The sequence below is a fragment of the Aplysia californica genome, unplaced genomic scaffold (assembly GCF_000002075.1).
Source record: "Aplysia californica isolate F4 #8 unplaced genomic scaffold, AplCal3.0 scaffold00214, whole genome shotgun sequence".
Classification (NCBI taxonomy): domain Eukaryota; kingdom Metazoa; phylum Mollusca; class Gastropoda; order Aplysiida; family Aplysiidae; genus Aplysia; species Aplysia californica.
Genome location: NW_004797484.1, coordinates 1020245 through 1046167, shown reverse-complemented (window position 1 = coordinate 1046167; position 25923 = coordinate 1020245). Strand labels below are relative to the sequence as shown.

The following is a 25923-nucleotide window of genomic DNA, read 5'->3' as shown; positions in this document are numbered from 1 at the left end:
GAAAAAGCCACAAGTCATATTGTACCTTAATTCTGCTATTTTGTTTTAAAGAAACATGCCTCTTCTGCTGCTGCAGGTTGTCGTCAGACACTGATTGATGGACAAACTATTACTAATTGTGAATAATTTTCAGGAACTCCATGTTTCAAACAAAGGAAAGAAAACCCAAGTTTGTCTATAATAAAAACAAGACACTATAAACCCTCCCTCTCACCCCCGGGAATAAAAATGTGTTTAAAAATCACAGCCTTCACTTATAATAAGAAAACAAGCGCTGAGTTTTAAGCATAAGTTCACATTTTTATTCATCAATGGTAGGACACATAATATGTACAAGCAAAACAACCATCAGTTCACCATATGACACAATAATTCAATACTGTGGCCCCATGCATGAACCTGATACCCCACATTTTCTTACAAAACGAGATAAGGTGGTAAATAAGTACAGGTACTGCGAATCATCTTTAATTTAAAAAAATTAAATGGGAGCAACTCAAAGAGTTTTAGTGATCAAATTGTTTTGTTCTAATTTTTTAACCTGACACGTGAAACTAACATTCTGTGCATGAACCTGATAAGCCTCACATCCCAGACAGCCACGGCCCATAAATCTGACAAGCCACTTTTCCAACATGGCGGCGCACTTGAACTTGAACAGAAAACCGAGATGAGCCCGAAAACTGTCTTTAGAAGCAGCAAAAGCATTATTAAACCACTGTTTTGCCCAGACCCTCAGCTTGATTGTATGTGCTGCAATTCAAGAGACAGAGAAGGCGTTACAGAGCTGCCAACGGAAGTGAAGAAAATAGTCAAGTACTTCCACAAGAGTGTTCTTGCAAGTGACTGCCTCAAAGCCATCCATCTTCTACAAGGTCTCCCACCAATGAAACTGACCAACAATGTGGAGACACGTTGGAATTCAAAGCTACTAATGCTTCAGCGCATTCTTGAACAAAAGGACTCGGTGACGGCAACTCTCTCGGCAAAGGGTAGAGGCACAATCATCAATGTGTCTTTCTGATGAGGATATTGAGAGTATAGCCGAAACCATCAAGGCCAACTGAGCGCTTGCCAAGAAAGTAGCCCAGGGTGTTGGGATGGCTGTCTCTGCAGAACGGGGAGCGCTAGTGACACCAGTGTGTGCTGTGAGTGCGGTCGGCAACTCAATACTACCCATGTTTATCTTCCCCACATAGCGGTTCCAGGAACATTTCCTGATCGGCACACCACCATGCTCGATAGGTGGAGCAAATGGGTCAGGCTGGATAAAGGACAAAGATTTTCTTACGTACATTCGGCATTTCATCAGGCATGCAAAACCAACCCCTGAGAGTCCAGTTTTTACTGATTCTCGACAATCACGTTTCCCACCTGTATGGTCCAGCTATCGACTTATGTAGAGAGAACAATGCTATTTTTCTTTCTATCCCCCCCCCCTCCTCACTGTTCACACAAAATCCAACCCCAAGATCGAGTAATCTATGGACCATTCAAGACTCCGGTGAACAGACGGTGCCATTCTTGGATGCGGGAGAACCCTTGAAAACCAATGGCAATTTATGACGCCCAATCCATTGTTGGAATGACTCTCCCACAGGCAAGTGGCATTGAGTCCTTTATGCACACTGAGAGTCATCAGGTTCAAGCAAGGAAGTTGACTAACATTTTTATCATGTTTTAAGAACTTTGTGCTGTAATTCTATAAAATGAAAATTAATTTTTGTAGTTGGCTCACATACTCATAATGTCATTTATGATGTCTTTTGATGATTTCATTAAAAACAGACAATTTTGTGAACAGGTAACTTTGGATGGATTTTTCTAAAGTTCAGTCTCTGCGTAGATTATCAGGTTCATGCTTTGGGCTTGGGCCACAGATTATAATAATACTTGCAACAGCTTCACCAAGAATGATGTACACAGTAGTAATTATAATACATCACTAAACCAAAGACCTCTAGATAATTTGACTCTAGGCATTCACACAATCACACGCACGCAAACACAAGCCAACAATCCAAGTTTGGAGAAAATCGCTCTTACACATATAAATTCATATTGTATCACATATATCTGAGACCCTCAACCCTCAACATAATACATAAAAAAAAACAACTTACATTAAGGAACAAATAACTAGCAAAATTAAGTTCAGGGTACATAGGCCTATCAGAGTAAATCGATCACTCACACATTTCATTTCATTCTTCGTCAGTGGGACAACAAATCTAAAACAAGGTCCACACTCGTCTTTGTTCTGTCTCTCACAGTCACAGAGCATAAAGCTTGCCCAAATCCATTCTCTAATCACAATGTGCAGCAAATTGTACAACGAATCAGCAGTGAAAACAACAACAACATCCACATGAAAGTTCTCGTAACAGAATTCATGTTGGTAGCATCCTCATACTTACAAATTTTTAATTGTTTTTTTCAAATTTTTTTATTCCCCAATCGACACAATTTAGCCTCATACAACAGATAGTACGAGTAAGTAAAAGTGCTTATATTTATGTTTTCCTCTGTAAACTCACGTTATGACTTCACAATACCTACTTTGGCTGGTATGTCAAGTTGAGGTTACCATTTTGTCCCCAGAGGGACTTACAATGTTGTAGCCTGTTGGGTACATTCTGCTCAGTCATATATTCTGTCTCTCCAAAATGCCAGAAATCCATTTTCAGGTCAGCGGACTGAGGAAAATATGGCAAAGAACACAACAGCATATCTGACAGAGCTGGGAATCAAACTCACAACCTTTTCATTACAAGTCCAACACCTCAACTACGATACTCCAAAAGTAACAAGTATACTTATCCGCTGTTCAGATATGTTCTACAATGTTTTGTAAAGAAATATAATTCTAGAAACCCATGACTGAACGACAAGACCAGAACTAAATTAATCCACAAAATGTGACCCCTTGTAACATTCAATCATTCAGACTTGTGTATGTGATCTCTGAAGTAATCAGACCAATTCATAACAGAATAAAAACATGAAAAGTACACTAAAATAAAAGTGCATGTCTTTCAAGCAGACTCTTGTTATTGCTTTCATACCACTGGCAAGAATTTTTTTAAACTTCCAATTGCCAAAGTGTGTTCAGCATGCAAAATGGGCACACAAGACCACTAGGTATTTTTCAGTTATCTGACACGATTTGGTGTTCAATTCTACTGACCTTATCATCTATATATATGTAAAAAACAAAACCCTGAGAACATTCCCTACTTACCCTTCAACCGTACTTACAATAAAGTAATGTTTTAAGTCCCCATCCACACAGTTTAAGTTTATCAGGGCAAACCCAAGATGTGGGAATATTACATCTCCGCAGAAAGAGAACACACTTGCTAAAACATCTTCCCCATTAGAAAATTGTTGTATCTTTTTTGTGCCAAGCACAAGTCAAACCATTACATCACACATGCCCTCCAACAGACTCTTCACAAACCAAGAATCGAACCTGGTACTTAAAGATGAGATGCTAATATTGTAAGGGAAAGATCCTTAGCTCAAAGCTAACAAACCGTTTTAATGTAAGGCAGTTTAAAACATATATAGAAGGGCAAAATAACATGAACATGGAAAACTCGAAATCAGGGATAGCCTGTACAATTTGCCATTCCCAGACTGATTGATATCTCTTTTCATTTTTTGTTATCGGTTAACCCGAATTAAGGACGAGTCAAACACATTTAATTTGTAACTCCCCAACGTGTTTGAGTTATCTGTGCCTAACTGTATCAACTTAATTTTTTAAAAATATAGCAATTAATGCATCATCCTGACAGAATGTTGAGACTTACATAAGTCCTGCTGAAGTTACTCTGATATCCAGAAGACAAGAAAGTCTCTTATGTCCAGAAGATATTTATGAAAGTGATGAAAATATGAAGACTTATGGCTCTTGGTGAAGCAGCTCCGACATCCAGGAGATATGAATGGGAAGGGATGCAAATGATGAGACTTATGGCTCTCAGTGAAGTAACTCTGACATCCGAAAGATATGAAAGGGATGCAACTGAGACGCAAGGAATGTTGCCAATACGGTACACAGAATATTACCATACATGTTAGGTTGAGCATCATCACGCATTGTTATTCAAAACCTCATTTTCATTAAACTTTTAGCAATGCTGGAAATGTTCACCCCCTTTCTCTCTGACCAGAAGAATATTGCACAGACTTGTCCTCTTTTCACCGCTAAGTTTGTTTGGCAGAGGAAATTGCTGTTAGCATTAAATAGCAGGTCAGGACTATAAGTTTCTACTATCTAAAGCGTACAATCACCCAACACATGAAAAAGACAAAGAAGGCGAAAAGTGCGATGTACAGCCACAGTTTCCAGTGTCCGGCTTTTGTGATCCCACGCAACCGGCCCATCGTTTTGCCCAGCAAGCCCCCAGACGACTCAAAGTCTTCATCCTGTTGAGTAGAGGAGAAAGACGGGAACCTTGAACAGAGGTGAGATTCTCAGTAATAATTAAGTGAGGATGAGTGGAAAATATTTTTCGACTTGATGAGAGCAAAGTATTGGAATGTGTGTTTGAAGGCAAGAGTGTGCCAGTGTATGCGCGCGAGTGTGAACGTGAGTGTCATGTGTATGCACACACAGTGTCAATACAATAGAAAGAGAGTTAATAAGTGTATATGCTTGTGTTTACTATTGTATGTGTCAGAGAGAGAGAGAGAGAGAGAGAGAGAGAGAGAGAGAGAGAGAGAGAGAGAGGGAGAGGGAGGGGGAGAGAGGGAGAGAGAGAGGGGGAGAGAGAGAGAGGAGAGGAGAGAGAGAGAGAGGAGAGGAGAGAGAGAGGGGAGAGAGAGAGGGGAGAGGGGAGAGAGAGGGGGGGAGAGAGGGTGGGAGAGAGAGGGGGGGAGAGAGAAAGAGGGGAGGGGGAGAGAGAAAGAGGGGGGGGAGGGGAAGAGAGAGAGAGAGAAAGAAGGTGACTGCATTTGTAGAGCACATTCAAAGATTAAGTTACATTACATAACACAAAATCAATGCATTGATCCACATTATCACTCATATTATTCAGAAACGGTATCATTAGTTTACGTTCTGTAATTTCTCAAAAGTATAGCCCATGGTAGCCAAGGTAAAATTTAATACTTAAATAACAATGCACCCATCCCCCTGCAAAAAACCCCCCCCAAAAAACAACAAAAAACAAAACAAAAACTAAAACAACCAAAATAAAAAAACCCATTAACCCTTCAGAGACATTCAACATGGAATTACAGGAATAGGAGATCAATTGTGAGGCAGCGTGGTGGAATTAAGCTCTCGTCAATTTTTGGGCATTTTGGGTTATTGGTATCATCTTAAAGCTTGTTCACTTGTCTTTATTTGGATGAAAAAAATATCCATTTATCTTGAATACAAGCCGAGATATTTGCAAAAGAAAGAGGTGGGGGTCACCTGTTTTCGGAGGTAAAATTAGTGAGAAAATGGCCACCAAATAGTAGTTATTTCCTTAGCTTAAGAGTCTGTGGTAACCGAAAATTTACATTTTTGTGCCTTTACTCAAGGTTTTTCAGAAAAATGCACACAGATATTGAGTTCTTTAATGGGCATGAAAGGTGTTGAGCCAAAAAACAAAAATCTGATAAAAACTCACAAACCTGCGGAAAAATGCAAGTTTCTTCATTTTGATTATTTTGACGAGAGCCTGATTCCACCACGCTGCATCACAATTGTTTATTTAGTCAAATTCCAATTTCTTGCAAAACTTTTGTGCTAATGTTAACATAATAACAACCGTGGGAGCATCAAACTTTAGACGAATCCTTACCAACCACTGAACACATTATTTTACTGTAATTTACATCAGAGGTGAAAAGAGAATTCCAGTATCTCATTTTACAGACTTCAACATAAGTTATGGACCACCTTGACAGACAGTCCTGATTTTGTGAAGACAGCAAGGAATGTCTCAAAATTTTTGGCTCTGAAAGTGTTAATGGGTTACCACAGCGTACTGCAAAGCTTCCCAAAGGGGCAAAAACACCACATGCAGTACTGTAAATCCTCAGGGAATTTTAGCCAAATTTGCAGTTTTTTTAATTGACTTTAGTGCAGCACCACAGACATTCCAGTCAAATTTTCTGGTGCACGTCATAAAAGGATTTACAGTCTCTAACCGTGCTCACTTTGGTGGCAATATAAGCCGCCGTTTGAGCAAAATCCAGAATCGCATCAACATACCACCAAGACGAAAGCTGAGAGACTTTGATCTTGCCAGAGCTATGGCATGGCTGCAGGATGGAGTTGGAGCCCGAGAAGTTGCCAGAAGGCTTGCAGTCTCACACTCTGTCATTATTTGCTTGAGGCAGTGCCATCAAGCCACTGGATCAGTCTAAGAACGCTCACGTGCAGGTCGACCCAAGAAGAGCACTTAGAGTGTTTGCAAGTGGTTGTTAACTTATGTTGAAGTCTTTATATCTAAATCTCACCTATCCCAGGAAAAAGCTAGAACTCTCACTTACCATTTGACTTAAGAGCATGTGCTGTTCCTTTACCTCCACCCCTATGTCTATTGACAACTGCAAATAAAAAGAGAGAAAGACTCATTAGAAAGAAGGAAATTTGAAACTGAGTGGGATGTGTTTGAAGGCAAGAGTGTCAGGCCGAAGAGCTAGAACTCAGATGGCCGCTAGACTGGAAAAGTAAAGTAAAGTACGCCAAAAGTGTGTCAGTGTAGGGGTGAGAGTGTGTGTGTATGAGCACATACAGATGATAATTAAGCGGAATGACCCTCCTGCAAGAAAGAAAAAATGACAACCAAAATACGTACATATGGAAAAATGTTGATGATATAATATTGCCAGCCCTCTATAAGACAACTTTATAAGGATCTGCTACTGAAAGGCAAGTGCTTAGAAATACGTCAGACATGAAAAATTTCTGCTACTGCTGTGTATAATATACAACAACTTTTATTTGTAGTGTTCTTTTAGAGGCTTGTATCTGGCCTGCATTTTTGCGTAGTAGTGTTAAACAATAAGAAATCGTCGAGAGCGCTCAATATTATATTCCTTCGACAAGCTTTGAAACTCTCCAATTTTGGAGGTTATGTTGAATAAATTGACAGGCCGTAACTATCCCTTTAGAGTAGTGCATCACACAATGGGTTTACCACTCCTATCACAGCCAACGATGTCCAACTGGGGATTTTAACCAATGTGATCCACACTGCAGTCAGACATGATACCAAAATCACCGTAAATGTCAAATCCATTTCAGTAGAGGATTTATTTATAGAAAAATACAACTCTGCTTTTCAGTCAAAATACAACACCGTACCGATTTTAGGGCTTTGACTTTTCCGCTGAGTTCACTTTCCATCTGTTCATTCTCCTCCTCCAGCATACGGGATGTGTCCTGGTACTGGGGCTGTGGGTAGTTCCCATTGTTGGCTGTAGAAAGAAAGAAAACGTTAAAGAGATCAACAGAACAGGATGATTGTATATATAATGGTAAAAAGGGGGGAGGGGTAGTGTGCTGAACTTTACATTCAAGCTTTGAAAATAAGGGGTAAGATACCTCAAAACTATATTTCATGCAACAAGAGAGAATGAAATAATCGAATCTTTAGCATTGATATGATCAACTATCCACAAAACAAACATGTTTTCAGATGTCAAGCTTATTGAAGAAAGGCTGTGTGGGTCAAAGCATTTTATAAAAATGCAAGGACTGGGTTAACCAGACTAAGGAACATTGCTATTTTAACCATTTCATTGCCTTATGACATACCTGATATATGCCACAAAAATGCGTAATCAATAGCTTTATATGTCGACGGCACTAAAGCTGACATTGAAAATTTGCAATTTTCGATTGCCTCTATGTGATGTTATATGTACGACAAGCTAAACGCCCTGGCTCTAACTAATTCTTCAGCACAGAGATGTAGCAACAAGCACAGTGTGGATTCATATTCGGGAATTAAAAATTCCCATATCGGTACGAAATTTGCTAGTTACTTTAGAATTTACTTTACTTAGGTCATAGGTCTGTCTAATTTTGGGGATGACCGCATGCTCTCATAAATTATTATTATATATATGTGAGGCAGCATGGTGAAATCAGGCACTCATTAAAATCATGAAATTGAAGAAACTGGCATTTTTTCGCTGGCGTGGCAATTTTTATTAAATTTTTTGTTTTTCGGCTTAACACCTTTAATGCCTATTTAAAAAAAACATTTCAGAGCGGATTTTACTGAAAAACGTTGATTAAAGGCACATAAATTACAAATTTGCAGTTTTCAAAGACTCTCAAGCTCTGGATGTCATGAAACTTTGGCAGTCATTTTCTCGCTAGTTCTACCTCAGAACCGGCGGCCTGTCCGACATCCTGCTCAGTGTCGGTAGCGAACCTTTTATTTTACTGGAGAGGCAAAAAAACGTTTCTACATTATTATTATTTGTTCCCAACCGCATGCAGTTAGCCACCAAGGGCCTAGGTGATTTTATCGGCCTGCGAGAGGTCAGGGGGGAGTCCTCGTCTCACGCCCACACCGGGGTGGGAGCTATTCTCACCAGGAGAGGGGGGGGGGGGAATAGAATAGCCGGGGTGAGAATAAAGGTGGCCATTTGCTCAAAAGATAAGATTTTCCTCCAAATCGACAACAGTCGACTCCCGTGCTCGAGAGCTGGCCTGCCCGTTGGCGATTCTAGTCGCCTCGCACCCTCAGAGGAGTGAGAGAGGGAGGCGAGTTTTGTCGAGGAGTGCTCAGTGACAGTAGGGGTCCTATGATGCCCGAAACGGAAAAAAACCAGGTGACAATAGTATCGGAAGGACTTCTGTAACGAGCTACCACTCCAACCTACGCAATAAAGAAGGGACTTTTGAGTGGACTGTGTAAAAGATAGGGTTTAGTATTTGGTCCGGCAATAAAGAAAGTAAACTGCTTTTGTATTTCCTTGTGTTCTCTTGCCTTCCATTGTCTCACTACCTGGAATGTATATATATTATTAGTCTATAATTTGGTTAGAAACGGAACAAAACCTGGTAAACCAGCGCTCCCAAACAGCGGAAGTAAATAAAGTCTGCAAGGTTAACAATGGCTGCGCCTACATGAAAGTCTACTAATCACCGACTCAGATCTTCAAAACATTGAAATGGGCCTAAAAATGCGTAAACTGCCGTAATTTTGTCGTGATCGGGTGTCCGTTATAACAGTAACAGTGGCTTCCGGTCTTCCATTATGATTTTGAAAGCCATTGAGTATAAATCTGACTTTTATAGGGGTCGCTTGTTACGGAAGTCCTCCCAGTTTCAATTTTACTCGCACCAATATTCAATATTATCCTCACCCCGGGTGAGAATAATCACTCCTGGCAAGAATCTAAATCTAGACTCTAGATGAAGATCTTCTAGATCTAGATCTAGATTATATAGACTAGAGACCAGGCCGTACCGGTGATTTTGCAGTTTCGTTCGTTAAAGTCAAGAGTAGGGGGGGGGGGGGGGGGGTGTGTGTTTCATACCTATAAAAGTATGGGAGTGTATACAGACCCGGTAACCGGGAACAAAGTCACAAAGTATACAGACCCGGAAGGGGAACTCTTTGTGACTTCGGAAAGTTTCAGCGGCCTCTTGGCTCAGGGTAGACCTAGGTTCTTCTAGATCTATGGCCTTGGTCTAGATCTAGACAGACAGTGATTTATATCATTGATCTACATTCCAGGCTAGCCTAGGTCTAGATCTAGATCTAGATCTAAATCAAGATTGCGGATGTCTTTTCGGTGAACGATCGTTTTTCCTCCGTTTTGGAGTTGGACGAATCACAATTTGAAGAAAAGAACAATCATAATGTCATAAACTTCAATCGAGCAGTGACCCTATTGACTATTTCCATGCCTCTCTCTCTCTCTCTCCTCTGTGTATCGCTCGCCTTCTCTTTTTCTTTGTTTGTCTCTGTCCTTTTCTCCCCCCCCCACCTATTTCCCACTCTATCTTTCTCTCGTTCCCTCCTGCCAACTGGGACTGGGGCATGTCATCTAGTCTCTAGAATCTAGTAAATCTAGCACTTCTGCTCTCCCTCTCTGTCTCTCTCACACACACACACACTACTGGGTCTGGGCGCTGAAACTTTCCGAAATCATAAAAGAGTTCCCCTACCGGGTCTGTATACTTCGTGACTTTGTTTCTGGTTACCGGGTCTACACTTCGTAAAAGTATGGAGGTCGGGGGGGGAGGGGGTTCAGGGGCCCACCTGAATTTTATCCTAATTTGATGTTTTGCAGTTAGGTTGCATCCCTACTCTTTGTGTAGCCTATTTCAAATATTATTTGGTCATCAAGACTTCTGGATTTCTTCTCTGGATGTAAACAAATGGATCATGGGCTTTAAGGAACGGAACTATAAGATCACCGCCGTTCCGTGTACGCCAACCAGTACGGTGGGGTATCATCATCATGCCAACATTAATTAACTTATCTTATGTTTATGAAGAAAAAGTAGAACAAAAATAACTTTTACCCATGTACGATCGCCTCATCTTGATTCCCAGGCCTACACAATCCTATAAATTTAAGTGTGGTTGGAGGAAGATGTAATTACAAAATATGGTTGGATAGAACTCTCTCAGTCAGTTGTCAGCATGAATGACGGGGAAATAAAAATATTGAAGACAGCGACGTGTACTTCCTGTTGTCAAATGTAGCGAAAGAGATGTAACTCCATAAATGAAGAGGGCTTGTGGTTCACCTACAACACAGAATTCTACACTTAAGTGTAGAATTCTGTGCCTACAAGTAATTTCGGTTTAAAATATCATATTTTTGTTTTCTCAAAATTCATAAATTGTGGCCCCCGTAATAAGATTTAAAAGTATACCGCAGATAAATCCAGTGATTGTTTCATGGTCATGAATTTAGTTTTAACACTACAAAAAAGCTACTCATGATCAAAATATTTTTATTTGACAATAAATTCAATCTGATTTATAATTTATAGTGAGTGAGATGAATATTCACTCACGTAACTTGATCTTTTAAAATTAAACCAAAAATATATTTGTAGCTTTATATAAGCTTTCTTTTCAAATTATTACAAGACAGAATGAATAGTCAGTACATGTATATTATAATATAATATATTGATATTATTAGGCCTGTGTTGGCACCAACAAGGAGTTTAGAACTTTTAATCTCCTTGGTTGGCACTGAGTTCCCCTGATTAAAAAAAAAAATCAGCTACATGGTTTTCACACGAAGAACTTTTCTTGTGCTCTTCTCAAAACGAAAACAATGGAAGTAGTCTTGCCTTCGTTTCGCTTCGCTTCTTTCTTACTTCTGAAGTTCTTCGCGACCTGCACCGCTCTGTAGCCTGTCTGTTGTCCGTTGGGCTTCGCCACCGACAAGTACAAGATAAGATGGCTATGATGAACAGTTTGAGGAAAGTTGGCCCTGCAGTGCAACGTTATTTTACGCTAATACGTATGTAGACAGTCCTTATCTGTTGAAAAAGAAGTTTGTCCTTATATGTTTTGAAATCCTTGTAACATATTGACTGCAATTTTTGGCATCTCTAATAAATTTGTTGTGCATCGTGATACGTTTGTCGTAGCAGACAGAGTGACACCAACAGTGGTGTCTGTCATTCAATTTCAGTGACAATCAAAATGCCAATGCTCCAGCTCAGCCTCAGTGTCTCTCCACCCGGACTCCACTATCACTAAAATTAGATATTTATAATAGGCCTAAAGGCTAAAAATGAGGAAAACATGTAATTGAAGGCTGTAGTGTTGACATGCGATTAAAAGTAGAAATGATGCAAACTATTTTTAGGTAAGGCGCCCATCTTGTTTGACGTCAGACCAGGATACCCCTCCGATCACGTGACTACATCTAAGTATAGACAACCGCACGGCACCAAAGATGGAAGTGTCTATGTATATATTATGCTTAATCTACACCATTTTTCGGAAGTTCTGATAGCTGATTTGATAGCGCGTCTGCGTTTGATGTCGAGCAATGACTTTTGGAGCGGTTCGATTCCGGTCCCGGACAGTTTTTCTTTTCTCTTTTCCTCCTCCCGACTGACCAACAGTTCCATAAATTATAGGCCTAATTTGTAGAGTTACTTTGACTTTGAAGTTGTTGTTTATTTTTTAAAATGTATTAGTGATTAAAAATGCAGGAGGGGGGGGGGGGTTGGTAGATCTAAATTTAGATATCTAGATCTAGATCTAGAACTAGATATTATCTAGTCCTCCTGCGTCTTTACGGCAATTTTCGTGCGGTCTTCCATCATGTCCAGGTAGGCCTAATAGATCTAGATCTAGATCTAATCTAGTCTCTAGAATCTAGATCTAGATCTAGATTCTAGATCTAGATCTAGATCTAGATCTAGGCTAGAAAATCCGAAATGTTACCGAAAACACGTCGTTCCATGTGGGTATCCCAGGAAGTGATGACATTACATTACTAAAATTAGCAGCCAATCAGAAAGATGCGTCATTTCTAAGTTTAACGGCATGTGTAGTGTTGTCTTTTGTGCTACACTTTAACAGCACTAGCCTTCACGAGGTGTTACACATGACTACACACAACATACTCTCTCTCCCTCTCTGTCTATCTGTCTCCTCTCTTTCTCTCTCTCTGTCTCTCTCTCTGTCTCTCTGTCTCTCTCTCTCTTTCTCGCTCTCTTTTTCTCTCTCTCTCTCCCCCCCCCCCCTTTCAAATCAAAAATGATTTTATTTTGGTAAGGGAGTCTCTTACTGAAAAAGAAGATGACCTTCAAAGTTAGGCATTTGAAAGCCTATTTTTTACTACTTAAATGTTGCTCGTACAGTAGAACATGACTATTATAGTGGCACCCGCTGCAGTGGGACTATCCTTACAGCGGGACTTAACAGGAATCCCCTTTTTTTCTACGTAAACTCAGTAACTTAATTATGCCTGGGTTTGGTTGGGCAAGGAAAGTCCCCAACTTGAACACAGCGGAAGAGACCGAGCGAGCGTATTCCAAACAGGCAGTCAGCAGTGCAGCGTTGTGATTGGCCAGTCTAATGATGAGTGAGGTGGGGCAGGCGGCAGAGAGAGATGGTGCGGAGAGCCACTCCAATAGTGATGTTGCCATGCCTAGGCTGCTAGGCCAAAAAGTAACAGAAGAGGAGAGCATGTAGTGTGTGATTCCTGATTAATTGAAAAGCGCTCGTTGATGTTCAGGCACATGCACGCTTCCACTTCTCCAGTTCTACAGAAGGGGATTTGTAATAAATTTATACGCCAGTGCCATCTTGTTATGTTTGGGATCCAGACCAAAAATAATGGGAAACAGGTCATAGAATGGTCTCGTTTTGCTTACTGCTGACATTCCACTCATATCACACATAAAGCGAGAACAAAATTAATGAAAGAAGTAAGTCAAGGTCATGAAGGGAGTGAAGCAATTACTGTGAACCTAGCTCAAGGAGCCCCCGAACCTAAGTACCCAGTTACGGTGTATGTAGATACTGAGACTCACTATGTGCCCGGTTACCGTGTACGTAGACACTCCCTTTTGGTAAATTTATTTTTGCGTTTAGACCCACTTGCTGATAGATCAGATGCACTTTTTTTGGAGCTAAATTCCAGTAATTTTTGCTGCAGAACACATTATATTATATTAATATATGACCACTAAAACCCTCGCAAATCAATTGTTTTCAAGAAAATTCAAACTTAAAATTGCAAAACATCCCATTATGGTGAAATACAGGGGGAGCATGCTGCCCCTGAAAACCCCCATGCTGTTAAAAACAAATCAAATATTACTGCGCAAATGGTCCTATTGTAATAGTTCATTACAAACATATCCATAATCTCATAAACTAATTATTCGCGGTTGATATAAAGTCAGAATGTGTGTTACAAGCAGAGAGAAAGGAACAAGAAAAGTGCTTTAGAATGGATACCTGCACATTAGATGGGTCCATGAGTAAATTAATACCCGATTTTTAGATTTTGTTTCATTTTCCTTCTATTTTATTTACTATAAAATACTTCCCGTAATTTATTAGCAGACTGTAATAACTGTGTGTATTGTAACTTTTAAAACCACAAGGAAATCTCGTACACATATGTTCTAAATACATACATATAAAACATCTGTACCTCTCATGATGTAGTTTAGGTTCTGTTCTTTTTACCAAATTAAATGTTGTAATGTATGAGGACATCTTGCATGTGGAGAACTACCCCCCCCCCCCCCCCTCCAAAAAAACCCCCAAACTATTTGCTCCACTGAAAGGTTCAATTGAGTACTATTCAGTCTGTCACTGGAGGAAGCAAATATTCTCGTCTATTGTAATTAATTAGAATGCACAAGACCTGTGTCTTAAAATTTTGTAGCATCAGATTCTGGCGAATTCGACATCATCTCTGTTGGGTTTAGGGGTTTTTTCGCGATAAAATATAATTGACACTGATTTGGTTTTTGATGTTTCTTGTATTTTTTGTTTTTATCAATTGTGGTTTTTTTCTCGAATGTGATAGATCAAAATGTCCTGAGCCTGAATCAACAACGATGGACTGCATCCTTAGCGGAGACAAGGAAACTTTTAGACAAAGAGTTGCAAGGCATCAGGGAAGCTGGTACTTTTAAGTCAGAGCGTGTAATTACGTCGAGTCAGGGCCCTTCCATTCTTGTTGATGGAAGCCAAGGAGACATCCTGAACTTCTGTGCCAACAATTACCTGGGATTGTCAGTAAGTTGTCCTTAACCCTTTGAGCCCTGACCGCCCCTGAGGCTACCATGCCCCTCTGCCTGAGTGATAATATATATATATATATATATGTATATATATTACTAACATTATGATCATCAGAATCACATTCCATATCCCACTCACGGTAGTCCTTGTCATTACTAGTATCTAATTCAGAAAAATTTTCAAAATAATCAATAAAGTCTTGTGTAGTAAATGCTGTTTTCTGTATGGGTTTTGTCGAGCAGTCAGGTGAGATTCAGGATGGAGTCGCTTCACCGGTGTACCGGTGGCTTGGCATATGGGCATTTTTATGCGCCACCGGTGTACCGGTAGCAAGGGCTGAAAGGGTTAATGGTAAACTATTATTGGACTGTATATATAAATGGGCCCTGGCCATTTCCTTTGAATTAGTTTGATGATTGGTGAGCAGTTTTTCTGTTTGCCTGATTTTGTTTATTGTATAATTGTATTGAGATCTGAACTGTTATCATACCAGTATTTGATAAAAAGGTTTAGAAAGTGAAAAGTTATAAGCACGAAAGGAACAGAAGGTCAGATTTGACAACTGGTTTCTTTACCCTCTGCCAATCTCAATGGTATTAGTACTTGCATCTTTACTGCTTAGTGTAAGACTCCAGCGTATACCATTTCGAAAAGTGATATATATGACAGTGTCTTACACTGAGCAGTTGGTCTGTTTTTTTGTAATGTGTATTGAAATATTTGAAAAGAAAAGGCTAGACACCCTCACACATCTGTAAAACTTGAGCAGCACTTTATGTAGTGTTTCTTCTTGTGACTTCACTTACCTCTATGTATCTGCCTTCAGAACCATCCTGCTGTTGTTGAGGCTGGCAAGAAAGCTTTGGACAGCCACGGTGCAGGCCTCAGCTCTGTACGCTTCATATGTGGAACACAGGTAACGTCCATTATCTTGTCTAATGCTTATCTTTCTTTATGCCCAATTTCCAAGAAAGAACAAGCATGTTATGGACAATCCTAAAAACAAAACTCACTGACCATGAAGTTCAGTATATAATATACAGCTACTAGGGCAAAGTTCAAAATTTCCTACCTACTGAATATGTTTATTGTGTCCCGCGCGCCGTGATGACCTTATGCTGTTGCGAGCGCAGTAAAACACTAACACCCCCCCCCCCAAAAGTGTATTGATATATCCTGAGTTTCAGATAAGACCTGTATCATGTTTTTTTAGTGTTATTATTTTGATTGCACATACCTTATTGCTGTTGCACACATGATGTGGGTGAGTGCATAAACTTGAAAAACAATCTTTTTTTTTTTGGGGAGCATTTTTGCTCTTAGCCACTTAGAATTTTTTATTCTTCAGGATATCCACAAAGACTTGGAAGAAAAAATTGCCAAGTTCCATGGAAAAGAGGATGCTATCTTGTACATCAGCTGTTTTGATGCCAACGCCGGGATATTTGAGGTGCTAATGAGTCCAGAGGACGCCATTATCTCTGATGAGCTCAATCACGCCTCCATCATTGATGGCATCCGCCTGTCCAAAGCACAGAGGCTACGTTATAAGCACAGGGATCTGGCAGGTGATGTCCTGTCATTTTACAAGCTGCTCTTTTTAATTTCGCCTTAGTTTCTGTCTTATTTATGTCGAGACAGATATTGACAAAAAAGCACCCATGGGTATCAGTGACTAAATTATTGTTTGCAAATTTATTGAAAGTGGATGAGGGGGCTCTCTTGGCCTAGAGGTTAAGGTGTTCGCTTTTCAAGCAAAGGTCTCGGGTTTGAATCCGGGAAGCAACGTAAACATTTTCTTCTCTAAAATTGTCTCCCTTCACCTCCTTTAATGCTCTCTAGCAATGTTCTGTTGTCTGCTTTCGTCTCCACTTTCTGCCCCCATCTCCTCACCTCCTTTGCCCCCTTCTCTGGGCTCCTGACTTTTTCTGTACCCTTTCTACAACTACTCCTTGGCTCCTTCTTACTGCTGTCTTTCAGACACACCCCTGATCTTCTGGTAGGAAAGATCTATACCTAGCCTACAAGGGCAAAAGATCTTGGAGGTCCCATGTGCAAGCTGTGCTCGTTAAAGATCCTTTGGTTGTCTAGAATTGATAAGAGAGGGCTTCGGCAGCTACTAGGGCAAAGTTCAAAATTTCCTACCTACTGAAAATGTTTAATGCGTGCCGCGTGCCCTTATGACCTTATGCAGTTGCGAACGCAGTAAAACACTTACACACCCCCCCCCCCAAAAAAAAAGTGTATTGGGCATTTGGAGTGTTGTGTCGGATGTATAGTCTTTGAGCTGACAAATTTTTTGGGGTTATAAGGTGGCCAATGCTGATTTGAAATTTAAAAGACAGTACCTGTGTTTTAATGTTTGTCTTCAGAAAATCCGTCTTCACCCCTTTACACTCACACACACACACTCACGCGCACCACTCGCAGTCACACTCACACACCCCGCCCACAACTCCTTCCATCTCTGCATCCTTGAAATATCTGTGAAGGGACATGTGGTTTGTGAGTTTAACTCCATAAAACTGTATGGTGAGAGTGTCAAGGTCTGTCCCAAGGAAAGATTAAGCGACATGTTACTTTCTAACTCATCGGAGTATTGTTTACCTTGTGTTCTTGCAGACTTGGAGTCCCATCTGATTGCGACAAAGGACTGCAGACAGAGGCTGATTGTCACAGACGGGGTGTTCAGCATGGATGGCAATGTGGCCCCGCTCACGTAAGTCTCTGTTGTTTTGTCCCTGTGGTTTTATGCACCCCACATAATTTAGCAAAATTGATCATTTTTTGCATAATTTCTGATTATTTTCCTTTATCATTCTTTGTTAAAATTAACAGAATCGCATAATTTCACATTTTTGGTTTCAGTTTGCATAATTTCAGAATTTTTCTTGCATAAAATGACGAGGACTGGTTGTTGTTGTTGTTTTTGTTGTTGGTAGTTATTAGCACATCACTCTAGGAAACTGAAAGGCCCTGTTATCTGCAATGAGTTGTGACGTTTGTAATCATTACAAGTTCCTTTACCTTACTCTCTTCAATGTGCTAAGTTCAGAAGGTCTATGACTTCTCCTCCTCTTTGGATGTTGAAAGCCATCATCAGTTTATAACGGATGAACTGTTCTTCTTCTTATTGTTATTATTAATGTTTTTATATTTGTTGTTGTTATTATTTTCATTGGTCCAGTAGCTGTTATACTTTTGCACTTCTGTTTGATGTCATGTTGCAGTAAAATGTGTGTGTGTGTGTGCTTGCAAAGATCTTTAACTGTTCAAGCATCTGTGATATAGCTGTTTGGCATTCTTACTTTGTCATCACACACATAAATATGTTCTATTCCAGTGTCTGTTTCATATGTTTTTCTTTTTCGCTCAAAGAGCTAGAAATAATAGGTGGGAGTAGAAGAAAGTTTCCTCTGTCTTTGCTTTGTGGTCTGTGTAGTGCTTTTTTTTCCCTTTGTGGCTGTCAACTGGTTTGTTGCTGATGTTTTGAGTGAGTGGGAAGCAGGTTGTTTCGGGAGATGATTTGGGGGGATTTTTAGTGAACGTGGTGAGGTTGGTAGGTGCTCTGGTATGGTTTGCTCCTTCTTTCCTATCAAACATGTATTATCTTTATCTTTCCTTTTTCTTTTCTTTGTGTATTACTCTAGTGGCACCTCTAATCCTTGGCACTTACATGACGCATTTGCATTACAACTGTCAGTAAAACTTGCCAAAATTAAACTTTAGAAGGATGTGCCTTGCAGTGTTTGGACATGGAGCAATACCTTGCTGTTCTGTTACAGCCACTTTGTTGAATTAGGCTTTTAAAAACAATATTGTGAGTGGTTTGGGGCACCCCTGGTAGGTCCTACTTCTTAACTTTCTCTTTGTTTTTTTTGTCTGTCTGTGTGTCTGTCCGTCTTACATTTCCAAGCAATAAATGGCCATTGTTGTGTCAGTGTGCTTCTCTTTACTCAAAAAAAAAAAAAGAATAAAAGAATACATTTTTTTAGGTTGCTGGTTTGGTGTGATTTTTAAAATGTGATATCATACTGTTATAATTTGGAGAACAGATATGTTAAAATAAAAGGAAATGCAAGGCCTAGAGTCACATTTTGTTCTGTTAGGTCTGTGTGTATTTCATAAACTGCATAATATGATAGTATTAAAATGTTCACTCGTTAAAAAAAAATCTTGTCTCAGGGACATCTGCGATCTTGCAGACAAACATAATGCCATGGTCTTCATAGATGAGTGCCACTCTACTGGATTCTTTGGACCCACAGGAAGGTGAGAGATAGACAAAGGATAAAGAAAATGTTGTAGATTAAATGTTTATATTTATTTTCTTCAATTTTTTTCTCCCTCTTTCAGTAAGTTCTTTACTGATATTTTCTCCTCTTTTAAACAACACCAGTAAGACAACCTTGACACTGTTTTCAATTAAAGAAAATATATCTGCTGACTAAATGGGACAGAAAATAAAACCAAAGACAAAGATGTGAAGACTACTTTTTGATTTGTTTAATTTACTCAATTGCAATGATACCCCCTTGCAAAGTTCTCAGACATCACTAGATCTAGTCTTTTACTCGTATGTCTAACTGAAGTGAAGACATTGAACATCTAGTAGGTTCCCAAAGTGAAAATAGTTTTAATACATCGAAACTATTTCCGTTAATCTTTTTCATTTCCAGTAAGGAAAATGATTAATAAACTAAAGCTTCGAACAAATATTAAAAAGCCTTATTAAATTGTTGTCATGGAAAGAATGTGAAATCTCGATCCTGTCATGGTCAATGTTTGGGACCAGAGCTATGCGAGTTAATCCCATGTTGTTTGTGAGTGTCATAGAAATATCCACTCAATTTATTTCTGCTTCACTCCATAGAGGTACGGAGGAGTACTTTGGTCTGGACGGCCGAGTGGACATCATCAACTCTACCCTTGGCAAAGCTCTGGGAGGCGCCGCTGGTAGGTCGATATTTTGCTGAATCCCTGTTGTACGAAGTTTTTATGATGGCTACTCATTCAGAATTTTTTTTAGCTAATTTGCTTGAAAATTGAGAGTTCTCTTGTTCGTTGTTTTTGTCAGAACCTAGGAATTGTACACAGAGATCTAATATTAGACAAAAAAGGGAATATAAAATTTGACATTTAGTGATAATTTGACAATTAATTTCTATAGAGCCCATTCCCTGGAGGCTCTAGGCATTTCACGAGAAAATGAAATTTAAATGGCTTTTAAAAAATAATGACAGGTTTTATGCATACTAGCTCATTCGATGTACAGCAATCCTCTCAAATAAATAAAAAACAGTATTTCAGGGCAAATGAAATATGCCATTGCTATCAACATTATTACAACAGTGACATTTTCAACTTAAGCTTCACAAATCAGTTCCCTTAAACATAGAACACACACTCATACTTCAGTGTCGCGGATCAGAGCTATAACTGCAAGATTATAAACCTGCTCTCGAATCAAGACTTCAGCAGACTTATGCTGGAGTCTTATGTGTGACATTCTTTTATGTGAGATAGTCTTATGTAAGATGTTACCTCACAGGAGTGTTGTGCATAAGTCTGCAAAACATTAACAGAAATAAAATCGACACAGTTTCAGTATTTTATCGATGAAGTCATGTTTTTTTATAGCTGGTTTTATGTGGTTTTTAAAATTTAAAAAAAAATAATTTGATCCAGTGTATCTTTGCAGTTAGCAAAACTCTTAAGTTTGGGTTTTCATCATCTGCCACGCTGTGTTGAATATGCCTTTTGGCATTGGGCTTCCTTCAGACAAAAATAGCATGGGTGGTTGGCGGTTGCTCTGGTGTGGTTTGCTTCTTATTTCATATCAAACATCTGTCGTCCTTATCTCTCCTCTTTCTTTTTTTGTGTTTGTTACTCTCTTGTAACACCTCTATTCTTTATGACCACATAGTGCTGCAAGTGCTTTAAAAATACTTGTGAAGTGGGCAGTATGTGAAAAGAAAAAATACTAAAAATGGTTTGTTTCATGTGGCCCACTCAAAAAAAATCGCTCTTGCCTGTTTTCGCAGGGGGCTACACCGCTGGTCCCAAACAGCTGGTGGACTTGTTGAGGCAAAGGTCAAGGCCATACCTCTTCTCCAACACCTTGCCCCCTCCTGTTGTGGCCACTGCCAGCAAGGTAAGAAGACAGGGGACTTTGATGTGTACACCCTGTCAAGTAATTGTAACATGTGATATTGTGGTGAGCTCTCACATTCCTTGCGACTGTCTTGAGTTTAGACTTTTTTTCCTTCTTGAACTGTTGTGCCCGGGAAAAGAGTCAGTCTGGTGAAGTCCTGATTCGAGAGCGGGTGTATAATCTTGCGGTTACAGCTCTGATCGGGGGCACTGAAGTATGAGTGTGTGTTCTGTGTTTAATTCTGATTTATGAAGAGTAAGTCTAAACCATGACTGTTGTAGCTGCCATCTCGTTTTATGTGACTTCGACATGATCTTGTCTTATGTGCATTAATGGTACAATAATATCTTTTTGACTGTAATGCACAGTGAGCATTTTTTGCAAAATGGAAATACGCATGTAAATGGTATTATTTAGTGTTTTTCTTCTTCTTCTCCTCCTCCTCCTCCTCCTCCTCCTCCTCCTCCTCCTCCTCCTCCTCCTCCTCCTCCTCCTCCTCCTCCTCCTCCTCCTCCTCCTCCCCCCCTCCTCCTCCTCCTCCTCCTCCTCCTCCTCCTCCTCCTCCTCCTCCTCCTCCTCCTCCTTCCTTCTTCTTCTTCTTCTTCTTATTACTTTGATTTGCTACTTCTGTCTTTGTGAGTGGTTGGCAGGTGTTTGGATGTACTTTACTCCTGTAATTTCTTTTTCCTGTATAGAAAAAGGGAAAGACAGGGAGTAATGTTAAGGGTGGTTGGTGGGTACTGTGATAAGGTTTGTTCCTTCTTTTGTATCAAACTTCTGTTATCACTATCTCTCCTCCATCTTTTCTTTGTGTTTTATTCTTTAGTAAAACCTTTTGTTTTCGGCTTTTATATATATGACATTATTGTATTGCAAGTGCTGTAAAATTCTTACTTTTTAAACTTTTTCATCCTCTGTTGCCGTTAAACGTCGAGGGGAGATGCAGTTTTCTATGATAGGCCAGCTCAGCAGCTCTTTCCGTTGTGATATTATGTTTTCTCAGGGTGTCCTTTACACCCTCGACCCACCTTTTGTGTGGCCTTCCTTTTCCTTTATAGCCCGAGTGCTTGGTGTTGTAGGCTCTCGAGGCTGGCTGGCCAGGTGACATACGTAACAGGTGGCCCAACCATTTTATTCTCGTCTTTTTATGTAATGCAGGCAGGACTCAATGCCGATAGTTGCTCTTTCTTCTTCATTTCTCTGCCTGTCTCGTCTTGTGATCTCAAGGGTTTTGCGGAGACATTTCATTTCGCATGCAGTGATTTTGCTTTCATGGGTTTTACTTAATGTCCAGGTATGGCTCTGGTGGCATAAGGTTGGTATGAATATGAAGGTGATAAGATGTCTCTTTGTGTCCATGGAGATGTTTGGATGAGATAGGAGGGGTGCGAGCTGATATGTGACAACATTGGCTTCCTTGAGTTCGCATTTCTATTTCGATGTCTATGGACCCGTTTCAGAAAAAGTACTGCCAAAATATTTAAACTCCTTTACCTGTTTCAGTTGTTTACTATTGACATGGATGTTCAGGGAACTACGGTTTCGGTTCACTTTCATAACTTTTGAATTTGATGTGCTTATTTTTGTATTAAATTTCTCGCAACTGTTGTTCAGTTCGGTAGAATGATTTTGGAGGCTTTGTTGGTTTGAATGAATAAGACATTGGTCGTCTGCAAATAGAAATTCATTTAGGCTTCCTGGGCTTTGGTTTGCATCTTGCGTTATTGTGTCCATATATATTATAAACTGGAGGGGAGATAAAACGCATCTCTGTCATACTCCAGATCTTACTTTGAACCAGTCTGTTTTGCCTTCCTTCGTTCTTATTGAGCTTCTGTTTTTGGTATTTAGAGCTCTGACATCCAGCATTTTTCCTTTGACGCTACACTTTTTGAGTGTCTTCCTGAATTTTGCACTGTTTACTCTGTCAAAAGCCTTCTCCTGGTCTATAAAGACGATGTTGGATTTGTTGTTGTGTTCGATTGTTTTCTTGCATATCTGTCTTAATGCGAATACAGCATCCGTGCATCCTCTTCCCTTTCGGAATCCAAACTGACCTTTGCTCAGATTTCTCTTTTCTATAGGTCTTATCTCCTGTTCTAGTATCTTCGCGTATATTTTCCCTGCATGGCTTAATAAAGAGATGCCTCTGTGTGTTGTGCAGTCGCGTTTGTTGCCTTTCTTTTTCCATAACGGGACCACTATGACGTTCTGCCAGTCTTCTGGGTCTTTTCTTTACTCTCAGGCTGTATTGAAAATTCGCCTCAGCCACAGTACGCCGGTGTTTCCACAAGCTCTTATGGCTTCCTCTGTGAAGTCATCTGGTCCAGGGGCTTTGTTCTTGGGGCTGGTTTTGAGTGCCTTTTCGATTTCACTGAGAAGTATGGGTCATTCCGTTTTCTCTCCATACGATGATTGGAAGTCTTTTTGTTGTCTGTGATAAGCGTCTTGGTTGAGTAGTTCTTGGAAGTAATTTTTCCATCTTTTCTTAATGGCATGCTTGCTGAGAATGGCATAACCCTCTTTATCATTATAATGCATGTCGGGTTGTATGGGCCTTTTTCCTTACCCGCATGCTGTTCACATTTTTATAAAACTCTCTAGAGTTTTCCTTGCAGATTTTGGTCAGTTTCTCGCCATATATTTTCTATGCATTTTCTTAAGCAGTTTTGGTGATTCTTTTGGTCTCTCTTCTCGCTTTTCTGTACTCTATATTGTCCTCTGCAGTCTTTGACTTCTGCCATTTTTGAATGTCTTCTTTTTCATTCTAATTGCTTCTTTGGTTTCCTCATTCCACCAGCATGTTGTTCTGCTTTTGTTTCTGCTTTTGTTTCCACCTCTGCGTTTGGTGCCACAACTGTTTTTCAGTATTTCTGACAGGAATTTTTTGAATGTTTGCCATTCGTCTTCTACGTCTTTGGTCTCAGGTGATAGCTAATTGTACTCCTTGGTAATGTCATCTTCGATTGCCTCCTTGATGTCTGGTTCTTCCAGTTTTTATAGGTTGGTCGTGGTTTTTCCCCTGTTCTTTGTTTGCTTTACATTGCTGGTTGTGAGAGTAAGTATCACAGATTTGTGGCCCGTGTCGACGATGTAGTTTGGAACCGCTCTTGAATCTTTGGCTGTATGTATTTGTTTTCTGTGCATCAGGATGAAATCAATTTATGATGCATGGTTCTGGTCATTCCATCTGTACCAGGTCTTGATTTGGCTTCGTCTGTGTTGGAAAAATGTGTTACAAAATTCAGTCGTGCTCAGCGCATAGGTTTAGTATCATTTCTCCTTTGCTGTTGCAGTCTGTACCTTTATCACTGTGGGGTTCCAAGTACTCTTCCAAGGGGGTTCTTCGTTGTCCAGGTCTGCCATTTAAATTTCCCTAGATAGATATATTTTCTTTGTTCTTGATGGTGTTAATGTGGTTGCTCAGGTCTTGGAAATATGGTTGTCTATCTTCCTCTGCATAACTGTCGTTACAAGGAGCGTATGTTTGGATGTACGTTGTTGTTTTGCCTCCCTCTATAATTTTTATGCTCACTATTCTCTCTGAGATCTGGTTGATTTCATAGATTGTATCCATTTTTGCTGGGTGTATGATGAATGCTACATCCTGGTTCGGTTCTCTCATTTTCAGGTGTTTTGCTCCAGATCAGGAGGTAGCCTTTATGGGTCAGCTTGCTGTGGTTGCCTCTGTTACTTATGTCTGACTAGCCCATGATTGCTGTTTTCTCTCTTTCCATGAAATTCACTATTTCTGGTTCTTTGTCTCCAAGTTCGCTGACGTTCTATTCCTATTTTAATAGTTGTTCTAGCTCGCTGTCCGTTAACTTTTCCTGGTCTTTTTTTCCGTTTGAATCAGTCTTACTGAAACAAATTGGAGTAATGTCAAGAAGCTCTCTCAAGTTACAGAAAAATGGAAAGTGTTTGTCAGTGGCTTATGCCCTGATCCAGGGGAAGAAAGGCGATGATGATGATGATGATGATGATGATGTCTTTTTCCATCTCACTGGTCCATTCCTGCTTCTTCCTGATGAAACATGTCATTGTTGTGTTGACGTGTTGGAAACTACTTCTGACTACAGCTACAACTTTTTAAAGTTTTGAGTCTTGTGCTTTTGTAGCTTTTTTGTCTTTTTGTTTTGTTTTGTTTTTATTTTAAAGGAGATGAAGCTCATAGTAATCTTAGATAATGGTGTAAAATTTGAAGGTTCTGTGTACGTGCAAAAACATTTTAGTAATTTAAAGTTGAAAAGGAACATGTAAATAAATTGATATTTACGATACTGTGCATGTTGTACTTGAAAATATGCATGAACACTATTGGAAAATCATTTTTTTAAAAAGTTTCATGACAAATGAAATCAAGTGGAACATTTATTTCTTCCCATTTTCTTTCAGGCCCTGGACCTTGTAATGGAGAACACCGACCTTCCAAAGAAAGTTTTGACCAACACTACCAGGTTCAGAACCCGTATGAACGACGCTGGGTTCACTCTTTCTGTAAGTTTATGACGCTAAAAAATTGACTGTGATGTAATGGTAAAGCCAGGAGTGAGTAATCGTGTCCAAGTTGTGGGCCGTATTAAGCTATTTAAAATATTATCTCACTTGCCAAAGCAAGAGGAAATTATGGAGTAAAATTGGTTGAAATGCTAATGCTCTCAAAAGGGAGATTAAGACTGACACCATAGCATTCGTCACTCAAGGGCTTATCATGAGATAAAAGATGTTAGATCTATTGCTACCAGCTGGGCTGGAAACTGTTGGTTTTAATTTTCAAGTGGGAAAATTTTGCTCAGACTAAAGTTAACTTCCTTTGTCATATTTATTCTGGCAAAATGGTCTTGTAATAATAATGATATTAGCAACAATGATAATGATGATGGTGATCATAATAATACTACTGATAATAATAATTATTATTATAATTCATAATGATAATAATAATGCTAATAATAGCGCAATAATTTTCATTGCTACTTTTATGATTATTTTTTACCTATATTCACAATCATCATAGTTGTTACATAACTACTATTGGTGCTACTGGAACCA

At 39.6% G+C, this 25923-nt stretch overlaps 2 protein-coding genes across 3 annotated transcripts in view; one reads left to right on the top strand and one right to left on the bottom strand.

Moving 5' to 3' along the window:
• Positions 1-279: 279 nt before the first annotated feature.
• On the bottom strand, positions 280-10681 carry LOC101859246 (BET1 homolog). The gene is made up of 4 exons (XM_005099470.3): positions 10499-10681; positions 7313-7425; positions 6496-6552; positions 280-4434 (listed from the first exon to the last, which is right to left on the bottom strand). The coding sequence occupies exons 1-4, from the start codon at positions 10515-10517 to the stop codon at positions 4279-4281; spliced, it is 345 nt and encodes a 114-aa protein (XP_005099527.1). The 5' UTR covers positions 10518-10681; the 3' UTR covers positions 280-4278.
• A 614-nt stretch (positions 10682-11295) lies between these two features.
• LOC101858862 (2-amino-3-ketobutyrate coenzyme A ligase, mitochondrial) overlaps positions 11296-25923 on the top strand; it is a 22256-nt gene continuing 7628 nt past the window's right edge. The window contains exons 1-9 of one of the 2 annotated variants that reach the window (XM_005099469.3): positions 11296-11457; positions 14500-14711; positions 15544-15633; positions 16066-16285; positions 17340-17436; positions 18903-18989; positions 19591-19673; positions 20762-20871; positions 25267-25368. In XM_005099469.3, coding sequence (XP_005099526.1) covers positions 11394-11457; positions 14500-14711; positions 15544-15633; positions 16066-16285; positions 17340-17436; positions 18903-18989; positions 19591-19673; positions 20762-20871; positions 25267-25368 — 1065 coding nt within the window. In that variant the 5' untranslated portion in view covers positions 11296-11393. The remainder of the gene's footprint in view (positions 11458-14499; positions 14712-15543; positions 15634-16065; positions 16286-17339; positions 17437-18902; positions 18990-19590; positions 19674-20761; positions 20872-25266; positions 25369-25923) is intronic. The other variant, XM_005099468.3, reaches the window with a different exon arrangement.